The 11,790-nt window shown below is 35.8% G+C and overlaps 1 protein-coding gene across 1 annotated transcript; it reads left to right on the top strand.

Annotated features, from left to right (window-relative positions):
* The first annotated feature begins 8,401 nt into the window (after positions 1 to 8,401).
* LOC100925873 (hemoglobin subunit epsilon) lies at positions 8,402 to 10,595 on the top strand. Its single transcript, XM_003766951.4, has 3 exons — positions 8,402 to 8,573; positions 8,695 to 8,917; positions 10,346 to 10,595. The coding sequence occupies exons 1-3, from the start codon at positions 8,482 to 8,484 to the stop codon at positions 10,472 to 10,474; spliced, it is 444 nt and encodes a 147-aa protein (XP_003766999.1). The 5' UTR covers positions 8,402 to 8,481; the 3' UTR covers positions 10,475 to 10,595.
* The last annotated feature ends 1,195 nt before the right edge of the window (positions 10,596 to 11,790 follow it).

The following is an 11,790-nucleotide window of genomic DNA, read 5'->3' as shown; positions in this document are numbered from 1 at the left end:
ATTCAGAGTCTTGGAAATGCTCAGTGGGAATCCCCTACTCTGAAGAGTTCAGAACATTCTCCCATAAACCCTGAACCTCAAGTTAGCTATACTGAGTCTTGCTGGGGGCCCAGAGTGTAGGAATGGGAGGTGCTGGAACATGAGGAATGTGAAACCACATGCTTCTCACCTGTCAGGGATGAATCCACTATCTAAATCAACCAGCACAGTCTTAGCAGAGAAGATGAGGAGGACAGAAACTATTGACTTCTATACTGCATCTGGACTCAAGCCAGGAACAATGAGATGGAATTGTTTAATCAACATTCAATATGTGACCTTAAGCAATTCCCTCTCACTGTGTGCTTCACTTTCCCCATGTTTATAAAATAAAAGAGACTAGATAATTTCTAAGTATTTATCTTTGTTGTGATATTCTATTACTCTATATTTTGAGAATACACAGTGTACATTTTCTTTGGCAAAAACCATGAGAAAGGAGAAAAATAAGAGAGAGACAGAGAGAGATTGAGACAGATAGACAGACAGAGACAGAGTCAGAGAAAAGAGACAAAGACAGAAAGACAGAGACGGGGGGGGGGAGGGAGGAAGGGAAAGAGAGAAGTGGGGGGGGAGACAGACAAGGCAGAAAGACACAGAGATAGACAGAGACAGAGAGATGGACAGAGAGTATGAAATAGAAAGAGACAAAAAGAGAGAAAGAAAGAGAGAGATACAGAAAAAGAGAGAGAGAAAAAAACACACACATGTTTTTATGAACAGCTGCTCTATAAAAAACATAATCTTGACATGGATTCCATGATACATAAACACACACACACACACACACCTTCCAAGTAAAGGTTTGGAATTGGTGCAAAGGATAATTTTTGAAACTATCCCCTCTAAGTAAAAGCCTCCCCAGGTTCTTTTTCAATCCTCAATTCTCTAATTTATCTTCATATTCCAGCTACATATTCATCCACCCCTTATCTCTGCCCCAGGTCTGTTCTTGGAGGAGAAAAACATTCAGCAGACAGATGATAGGAAATCACTGGGTGGAGTTATTGATACCAGGAAAGGGGCTGAGAGAAGAATGGGGCTCAGTATACCTGTTCAGTTGAATGTAGAGAATACTGACCCCTCATTGTCATTTTTTCCTCATGGTCTTAGTGGGAAAATAGGGAGGATAAGGATAGGTATCAAGACAGTCTTTCCTTTATCCAGAAATGTCTGGGTTTGTCAGATTCCCCCAGTGAAATAACAACTCCATCTTCATTGCTCCCTTCAACTCTAGTTGTATTTAAGTATTTGAAAGGATTTCTTGGCAAAGATATTAGCCACCACCTTAGAGTATGCCAAGTTCACCTCTCTGCTGCAGTGGTCTCCTTCTTGATCTCCTTTATTTAAGTCTCTCTATCCTGTGACAAAAATGATTTTCTTCAAAAACAGATCTGACTCAATAAACTTCAATGATTTCCTACAGAATAAAATATTAATCCCTTCATTTAATTTTCAAAAGCCTTTAAAATCTGACTTGAATCTAGTTTTTTTTAACCTCATTGTATAGTCCTTTCCCATTCCTGCCCTCTATAATCCAACTAACTTTACTTTCCTCTGTCATACAGAGTAGTCAACGTTTGCATTGCTCAGAACTCATTTCTAAAATGCCTTTACTCCTCATTTTTTCCTAATGGAATTATTTTCCCCTCAAATGTAGCTCAAACTTCATTTTCTTTTATATGAAGCCTTTCCTGATTCCCCCCATCTGCAAATTTCCATCCTCCCTCCCAAATTATTTTGTACTTATTTTGTGTTAATTTGTATTTATTTTGTTATGCTTGTGCATGCTTTCATTTTCTCTACTTTTATGAGAAATTACCTTAAACTTATCTATGCTGCATTTATTTTGTATGGGCTTGAATAGCAGGTCATGTCCAATACAATTTAAGTTCCTTGAAAATAGTAATTGTTTCTTTCTTTGTCTTTGTATCCAGTTCCTACACCTACCACTGTTCTGGCACATAATAGAACCTCAATTAAGTGTATTGATTGATTTATTAGACTTCTGCTTAGCCTCTTAAAAAAAAGGAACCAAGAGCAAGGAGTAGGGTGTAGAGATCTAGATTTTGGCTCAAGATCAAGAATAGCATCTTAGAATAGATTGCTTCAGAAAACATTAAACAAGATCCATTTGCTCTGATTAAGTAGAGGAAGGATGATCCCCTCTTAAAAGAGTCTGTAGAAATGATTCTTGAATGTGGAGGAAAGTTGAAATACAATGAATTTCTAAGTTTTCTTCCAGCTAAATCTCTTGACTCTAAATGCCAATAGTTGTGAAGATCAAATAAAACATTAAAACATGGAAAGTTATATGTACATATGAGGTGTATTCATTTTTATGTAATTAGTCTTATTAGTATATACATATAATTTCAATTGCTCTTCTGTTAGAATCAAAGGCTCAAACAGAGAGATGGGAGTTCAAGATATCAAAAATTGCTTCTATAATATCTCCCCCAAAATGGTCACTGAGTCTCCAATTTTAAGACCTCCAATGTTGGGAAACTCACTGTCTCCCTAGATAGCCTATTCCTCTTTTGAATAGATCAGATAGGCCTAATTATTAGGAAGTGTCTCCATGTATAAAACTGAAATCTATCTCTGCAACTTTGATCCAATCCACTGCTTCATTTTTGCCTACCATGTCTAAATAGGAAAAACCCAATCCTTCTTTTTATAAAGCACATTGCTTCTATACCGGTGTTCCAAAGATATGATTTCTATTTCTTGACTCATCCTCACTTTTCAAATATCCTATGCCTAAAGTCATTCTTGAAGCTGTGTTCTCACATCTCTGATTTTCCCCTAAATATATTATTTTCCATACTCCTTTAGGTATTTACATACTCTGATTCCACAGAAGAGCCTGATCAGAGTTTTAAACCTCTATTTGTCCTAAGTCCTTATATCCTGGACCATTAGAGGATTTAAAGCTCAAAAACTAAACAATGAAGGCTCATCTGAGCAATTCAAAAATCTCGGTTATCAAACAGTTAAAAATGAATGAGCACATGATTATTTTCTGTTCCTTTAAGCTTAAAACCGACCCAAAGTGCCTCTTATTTTATCAATTGATAGTCATTTAGAGAGATGTGAAGGAATGAGTGAGTAATTCAATTCTCTGAGGAGAGATTGTAGAGCTGGAAGGGAAGTGAGAATTTCTAAATGATCCAGCCTGAAAAAAAAAATAGATTAAACCAGGTTCCTGAGGTTACCAATTACACGAAGAAAGCAAAACAAAGGGAGATTCAAGTATCCAAGAAAATAAATCAATTCAGCAAGCATTTATTCAATAACACACTATAGTAAGCAAGAGGAAGTAACACAGTATGGAGAAAAACACACTGGATTTGGAGTTGAGAAACATGGGTTTGAATCCCAGTCTAGCATTTATTATTTATCTGACCACTCTGGGCCTCAGTTTCCCCATTTTTAGAATGAAAAGATGGCATGTGGATTTGAACTCTAAGATTCCTTTTACCTCAAAATTCATCATCCCATGATGCAGTTCCTGTTCACAAGGGGCTTACATTTCATTAGAGACAATAGCATTCGTCTAATTAAAAGAGGAAATTTGAAGAGGGATTCCACCTTTGGGAGGAATCAGGACAGGCTTCATGGAGAAGGTGGCATTAGATTTGAGCCTTGAAAGATAAGGTTTATAAAAGCCAGAAATAAAGAAGAAATGCATTTTGTGTTTAGAGAATGGTTTTGAAATAGGAGATGGAATTTTGAGTTCTGAGAAATAGGAAGTAGATTTTGTAGTGCACAAATATCAAAACACTATAGAAGCACTCTTTGAAATTGGTGTTTCTTTTGTCAAAGAAATTCCCTCCAGGAAGACTGCAAATCTAATCTCAGGGATCTGGGACTTATTTTGTGTATTGGGATTTGGAGGTAGGTGGGGAGGGAGGTGTCTGGGAAATTGAGAGAAAGTACTTGTTTCCTCCGTAATTTGAAGAGATGCAGCGGCTGGGGATGGCGGTGGAGGTGTAAGTAGTGGCTTGGAATTTGGTGGAGTAAAGAAGACCGAATTTGGGGGACAGGAAAGGACTTTCTCGTGAAGGATTAGTCGGGAGGCTCTATAAGGTGACAGATCTATGAGTTAGATATGGCCACCCTTACTCCCCTCAAAAGGCTCTCCACACAGAGGTACTTTGAAGAATAAAACCTCATTTTTATAAATGGGGATAGAGAAAGAGATGTACAGTGACAAAATCATGAAGACACAGGAAGTTGAGGAAAGAGAGAGAAAAATAGAAAGAAAGAGACAGATAGACATATTTTAAAAAGTATTCTGTAATTTTTAAGCTATTTCCTGAGTTTGAATATTACTTCTCTAACTGCTCTATAATGTTTTTTCTTAGGGTTCCATTCTTTTTCTTTATTTCTCAATTGAAGCAAGAAATCCTTTGACTATAGGAGGGAGAAGAAAGACTAGAAGATGTGAAGGGAGGAGAAAGGGAAGTTCTTAGAGGAGAAAGAGGGTCACAAAGTATGCTTTGGGAACCCTAAGGAACTAGAGTAAGAATGGATATGAGCATGAGGATTATGGGACAGTTCTGTGTGTCTGAAAATAGGAAGTAAAGAAGATTTGGAGCCTGAGCAAAAGATGGGAATGGAAAAAGATCTAGGGCTAAGCACTGGTCAGAAAATACTGATGATTACAAGGTGATAGAATTTAAAATTATAAGGGAATTTAAACATCAAATATTCATTAGGTTTTTGTTTCCATTACTAATCACACAGTTTTAAGAAACAGGTTTTGAATTCATATCTCTGACTCCAAATTGAGGGTTCTTACTAATGATGACTGAAGTTATTTTTGAACTTCTTTAATCTTATTGCTTATTGCTTAAAACTTATTTTTTTAGAATCATAAGATTTTTTTATTATAGCTTTTTATATACAAAACATATGCATGGGTTATTTTTCAACTTTGACCCTTTGCAAAAACTTCTGTTTTAACTTTTTACCTCCTTCCCTCCACCCTCTCCCCTAGATGGCAGCTAGTCCCATTCATGTTAAATATACTAAAGTATATGATAAATACAATTAATATATATATATATATATATATATTTATACAATTATCTTGTTGCACAAGAAAGATCGGATTTAGAAAGAGGGTAAAAATAATCTGAGAAAAAAAAACAAAAATGCAAGCAAACAATAACAGAAAAAGTGGAAATGTTATGCTGTGATCCTTACACATTTCTCAGTATTCTTTCTCTGGGTATAGCTGGTTCTGTTCATTACAGATCAAATGGAAGTGATTTGGATCCTCTCATTGTTGAAGAGAGCCACTTCCATCAAAATTGATCATCATATAGTATTGTGGTTGAAGTGTATAATGATCTCCTGGTTCTGCTCATTTCACTTAGCATCAGTTCATGTAAGTCTCTCCAAGCCTCTTTGTATTCATCCCTGCTGGTCATTTCTTACAGAACAATAATATTCCATAACATTCATATACCATAATTTATTCAGCTATTCTCTAATTGATGGGCATCCATTCAATTTCCAGTTTCTAGCCACTACAAAAAGGGCTGCCAATAACATTTTTTGCACATACGAGTCCCTTTCCCTTCTTTAATATCTCTTTGGCATAAAAGTCCAGTAGTAACATTTCTGGGTTAAAGGGTATGCACAGTTTGATAACTTCTTGAGTATAGTTCCAAATTGCTCTCCAGAATGGTTGGATGCATTCATACCTCCACCAACAATGCATCAGTGTCCCAGTTTTCCCGCATCCCCTCCAATATTAGTCATTATCTTTTCCTGTCATTTTGTGCTTAAAACTTATTGCTGTAACTGTATTTCTTTAAGAAATATAAATTATAGTTCTTTTTTTACTTGATTTCTATTTGTCAGAGTAGATATTCGATTTCAAAAGGTCCCTTTTGGAACTGTTCAAATTTTACATACTTTTCATCTTTCCATTTTTATCTTTATCCTTTGGTATTTGATATTTACCTTTGCTCTAGCTTGAAATGACTAGTCTGTAACCGATTGTTTCTTTTCTGTTAATAAAGAGTTAATTTAATTTTTTAAATGTATTTTGGTATAACCATATGCTGTATGACTGAATTGGTTGACCCTCAAACTTTCCCCTTTCATTTGATTCTCTTCTTAATAATTTTTATTTTTAATCTGCCTAGAGGGCCTCTGCTCCACTAAAACCTGCTGACCTTTTTGGTGAAGGAGAAAAGCTAACCAACAAGAGGTAGGGAACATGAGAGATATTACTTTTTTGGTAAATAATATTTTATTTTTCCAATTACATATAAAGATAGTTTTCATCATTTTTTAATAAGGTTTTGCTTCACTTTTTCCCTTCTCTTCCTCCCATCCCTACCCCCCCCCATATCAAATAACTTGATATAGGCTATATATATGTGCAATTATGTCAACATATTTTCACATTAGTCATGGTGTTAAAGATCAGAACAAAAAGGAAAAGCCACAAAAGGCAATTTTTTTTGAAAGTGAAAATAGTATGCTTTGATCTGCATTCAGATTCCATAGATGTTTCTCTGAATATGAATAGTATTTCCCATTTTGTGTCTTTGAGAATCTTGGCTCATAAGTGAGAAAGCTAAGTCACTCATAGTTGATTATTGCACAATGTTGTTGAGTATTTTTAAGCTAAGTCACTCATAGTTGATTATTGAACAATGTTGTTGAGTATTTTTTTTCTATTTAGCATTTTATTTTTCTACATTTACATATAAAAAACTTTCTTAATAATTGTTTTTAAATTTTTAAATTTAGATTCTCTTCCGACTCCCCTCACTGAGAATGTTAGCAATTCAAAATAAGTTCTACATGTAGAATCATGCAGAATATTTCCATAATAGTCATATTGTGAAAGAAAACATAGACCAAAAAGAAAAAGAAAAACCTTCAAGAAAAATAAAGATTTTTAAAGTATATTTCACTCTATATTCAGATACCATCAGTTCTTTTTTTTTTTTTTTTTTTTTTTTTTTTTTGCTCATAACAGCTAAATTGTTCATAGCTGCTCAACTTACAATATTACTATTACTTTGTGCATAGTACATTTCACTTTTCAATGGCTCACAGGAATCTTTCCAGGTTTTTCTGAGAGCATCCTGTTCATCATTTTAAAAGCACAATAATATTTCATAATAATCACATACCACAATTTATCCAGCCATTCCCCCAACTGATGAGCATGCTTTCATATTCCAATTCTTTGCCCTCAGAAAAGGATTGCTAAAAATATTTTTTGTACATATAGGCCCTTTTCCTTTTTTTTTTTTAATCTCCTTTGGGATAGAGACTTAGCAGTGGTATTGTTAAGTCAAATAGTATTCACAGTTTAATTGCCTTTTGTGCATAGTTCCAAATTGTTCTCTAGAATAGTGGGACACATTCACAACTTCATCATAAATACACTAGTGTCCCAATTTTCCTACATCTTTTCAAACATTTATAATTTTCCTTTTTGTTTTCATATTAACCAATCTAAAGAACATGAGGTGATACCTCAGAGTTGTTTTAGTTTGCATTTCACTAAACAGTAAGTCAGAGCATTTTTTTTCATATAGCTATTGAGGGCTTTAATTTCTTCACCTCAACTGTCTGTTCATATCCTTTGACTGTTTATCAGTTCGAGAATAGCTTGTATTCTTATAAATTTGATTCAGTTCTCTATTTTATAAATGATGCCATTATCAGAAATACTGATTAAAAATTGTTCCCCACATTTATGCTTTCCTTCCAGTCATGGTTGTATTTTTTTGATTTGTGCAAAATCATTTTAATTTAATGTAATGAAATTATTACATTAAATTAATATAATCAAAATGTTTTATAATGTTTTCTATCTCTTGTTTGGCCAATCATTCTTCCCTTATCCATAGATCTGACTATTTTTTACTCTCCTAATTTGCTTATGATATCACCCTTTGTGTCTAAATAATGGATTCATTTTTACATTATTTTGATATATGGTATGAAATGTGTATCTATACCTAGTTTCTTCTATACTATTTTCCAGATTTTCCAAAAGTTTTTTGACAAATAGTGAATTTTTATCCTAGTGGCTAGTCTAGATTTATAAATAGTAGATTATTATATTTATGACTGTGTTTTGTGTTTCTAATCTATTCCATTTACATAAGGGACACTATTATTTGGATTAGAGAATTAGCATGCAAGGACAGGAGACCCCTACAGGTCTCCAAAGACAGAGACACTGGCCAACTGAGTGTCCAGTACTGATAACCACTACTCCTGTCCTTAGCACCACCCCCAAAAGACTCTGACCAATAGCTTCAGCGGTTTGGTGAGACAAAGGGGCCCAAGGGGTCAACGGCTGGAAATAAAAAGGCAGCCTAGGACTTGCTGCCACATCAACCTGCTTTTGACACACATCCAGTGTTAACAAGCAAACTCACAAAGACCGACATCATGGTTCACTTCACAGCTGAGGAGAAGACCGCCATCACCACCACTTGGGCCAAGGTCAATGTGGAGGAGACTGGTGGGGAAGCTTTAGGCAGGTAAGTACCAGGGGCAGGAATTGAAGTCAAGCCTAGGAGCCACAGACTGGCCCAAAGGGTATCTGATAGCTTCTGGATGGGTCTTCTACACATTTGGACTAATTTTTCCCTTTTTCTACAGACTGTTGGTTGTCTACCCCTGGACCCAGAGGTTCTTTGATTCCTTTGGCAACCTCTCTTCTGCCTCTGCTATCCTGGGAAACCCCAAGGTTAAGGCCCATGGCAAGAAGGTGCTGACCTCTTTTGGGGATGCCGTCAAGAACCTGGACAACCTCAAGGCTACCTTCTCCAAGCTGAGCGAGCTGCACTGTGACAAACTGCATGTGGACCCTGAGAACTTCAGGGTAAGTCATGAGCACTGCAGCTCAGCAAGCTAGTCATGGTTAGACTAAACTACAGGATCTTAAAGTAATTGAGTATTTAAAAGGGCCAGGACCAAAACAAAGCAGATCATCCCTAAGCTTGTCATGAATAACTTCAGATATCAAAGGAGATCTATTTTCCAACTATAGCTTTACATTCTCTTCTTTCTATCTCCTGATAGAAATTTCCATCTCTCTTTCATCATACATTCTTTTTTTTTTTTTTTTTTGGCCTTCATTGCTTCTTTTCTAGTTCTTTTCTTTCTCTTCTTTTTGTTTACTTTTTCTAATATTTCTCCTATCATCCTTTCCATTTTTTTCTTTAGTGATTATTCTTTTTCAATTTGTCTCCAACCGCTCCATTTTCTCTTTCCCTCTAATCATTTTACTCTGACACATTCATATTCTCCTTATATTTCTCATCCTTTTTCACTGGATACATAATTCCCAAGTAACCTTTCTGCTTTTGAAAAGTGGGATATTTGGTGTTTTAATTGCTTTTCCTCTAATTTATACTTTTTGTGGATCTTTGCTTCTCTGTCATCATCTTCTATCTCTGTTTGATACCCCAATTCTGATTAATAACATGGAAGTCTCATGTCTTAATCTTGCAAAGACAGTACTACATCTCCATTTATTATCTTTTTAAATTGGGAATCATAATGTTTGCACTAAATGCATTTGACTTTGGAGTGAGGAATATTGGGGTTCAAATGCAGATTTTTCTTTACTAGTTCTGTGATCTTATGAAAGTCACTCTATACCTGAGTCTGTGTCTGCAGTTACAAAATAAGGGATTGGATTAGACTTCTACATCCCTTCTATGTGAATATAATATCATTTTTCTTCCTTTTTTCTTCATTCCCATTTTTTCATTCCTTCCTCTTCTCTCTTTCCTTATCTTTTTCTTCCAACTGATTAGTTTTTCTTTTCTTTCCAACCTCTTTCCCATTCGGATTAGTTCTTTTCAAGTCGGTGAATTAGGTCTGTCAAGTTCTTTTTCTTAGTGTTATAAACTTTGGGCTATGAGAAGCAAGTTTAGAGTTGAAGAAGTTTTAGGGGGCAAGGAGGAAAGGGTTTTTAAGTAGGAAGAGGAAGGCAAGGTAAACCCAAGAAAATAGATTAGGACAGAAATGGAACTGAGTATCTTATATGTGTCTGAGGACAGGAGGAGCTGGAGAGGAAGAGACAGAGTCCTTTAGAATAAAGAACTAAGGACAACAGGAACAAATGATATCTTCCTCTGTAATAGGTGATCTGGGAACAGTTCCGGACCTTGGCTGGGAGAACATAGGTTCTATAGTAGTAGTACTATATTAAGAGAACATGGGTAGACTTCCCAGGTATCTTGACTAGAGCTTTTTCCTTATAAGGTGCCTGAGTTTTTCTTTTTCTCTCTCTCTCCTACAGCTCCTTGGGAATGTTCTGATTATTGTTCTGGCTGGTCATTTCACCAAGGAATTCACTCCTGAAGTGCAGGCTGCTTGGCAGAAGCTGGTGACTGGTGTGGCCAATGCTTTGGCTCACAAGTACCACTAAATGTAGATCTATCTGTGGTGGGGGGTCTATGGGCAAATGGAAGCCCAATCTTTGCAAGGGAAAGGGATCAATGGTATTCATACTGCCTTGTAGTCCTAGCCCTAAATAAAGTGCTTTTGGCCTTGAAGTTCATTGTCATTGTGTTTTACTTTTAATCATCCTTACTGGGAGATGGTGACATAGGTGGGGATAGGATCAGTCCTAAGGACTTAAGGAAGTCTTTTTCTTAGCCCTTTCTTCATACTTATTCTAAGATGAAAAACAAATCTGGTGTATCTAAGAGATACAAGGGACAAAGATCTGTTTGGAACAGGGGGGTAAGATAAAAGTACTGGGAAATAAGGTTGAACAAGTTGACTGTGTGCAAATTGTAGCAGATTTTAATGATAGGATGAGAAGTTCTGCAATTAATCAATCAGCAAACATTTGTTAAACACCTACTATGTGCTAGGCATTATGGAAGAGGCAAAAGATAGTCCCTACTCTGGTGGAGCTTACAATATAATTGTGTGTGTATTGGCCAGGGTATGGTGGAGGAGAGGTGGGGAGGGAGAAACAACATACAAAAAACATTTACAAGGAACTAGAATTTAGAGGGGGAAGAAAGGCTTCCTGTAAAAGATGATTTTATAGTTGGGACTTAAAAGAAGCCAAAGAAGTCAGTAAGCAGATTTGAGAAGGGAGAGCATCTGTGGAGGACTTATAGAATAAGTGCCCCAAACCAAGAAATGGGGCATCTTATTTGTGCTTCATTGCTGATGAATGAATAATTATGTAAGATTGTTGAATAGGAGTTATGATGCAACTAGAACCTTGCTTTTGGAATATTAGAAGGGATTGGATGAGGAAAGCCTTGAGACCTAATGTAAATACCATAAAATCATAGGATCTAAAGTTGGAAAAAATCTTAGAAGTCTTTTAGTTCAACACTGAAATTTTATGGTTAGGAAATAGGCTCAGAGAGGTTAAGATTGTCCAAGGTCACAAAGATAGGAATAGAGTGGTGGAGCTAGAAATTGTACTGAAATTGTTTGAACTTAATTCTACTATTACTTCCACTGTAATGGTATATTTTTAGTCAGTTGTTATAGTAGATCAGATGATTGGTAAGGAATATATTGGCTAAGGAAATGGAAATGAAGGAAAGGTTTGTGAAGACATTTTGAAGACAAAATGATAAGATAATCATGGGGGGAAAGGGAGATAGGCTACAGAATTGTAGAAAGTGTCCATTTTGACTGAAAGGACTTTGATTGAAGCCCAGTTTTGCTACCTAATCTTACCTATGTAATGTTGGACATATTATTTCCTCATTT

The sequence above is a fragment of the Sarcophilus harrisii genome, chromosome 3, assembly GCF_902635505.1.
Source record: "Sarcophilus harrisii chromosome 3, mSarHar1.11, whole genome shotgun sequence".
Taxonomy (NCBI): domain Eukaryota; kingdom Metazoa; phylum Chordata; class Mammalia; order Dasyuromorphia; family Dasyuridae; genus Sarcophilus; species Sarcophilus harrisii.
The sequence above is the reverse complement of the archived record's forward strand: the minus strand, read 5'-3'. Positions and strand labels throughout refer to the sequence as shown.

Excerpts from the sequence above, each read along its gene's own strand:
- LOC100925873 (XM_003766951.4), top strand. The coding sequence starts at position 8,482 with ATGGTTCACTTCACAGCTGAGGAGAAGACCGCCATCACCACCACTTGG. Across the intron at positions 8,574-8,694 it reads GGTGGGGAAGCTTTAGGCAG|ACTGTTGGTTGTCTACCCCT; the intron begins GTAAGTACCAGG and ends CTTTTTCTACAG. Across the intron at positions 8,918-10,345 it reads TGGACCCTGAGAACTTCAGG|CTCCTTGGGAATGTTCTGAT; the intron begins GTAAGTCATGAG and ends TCTCTCCTACAG.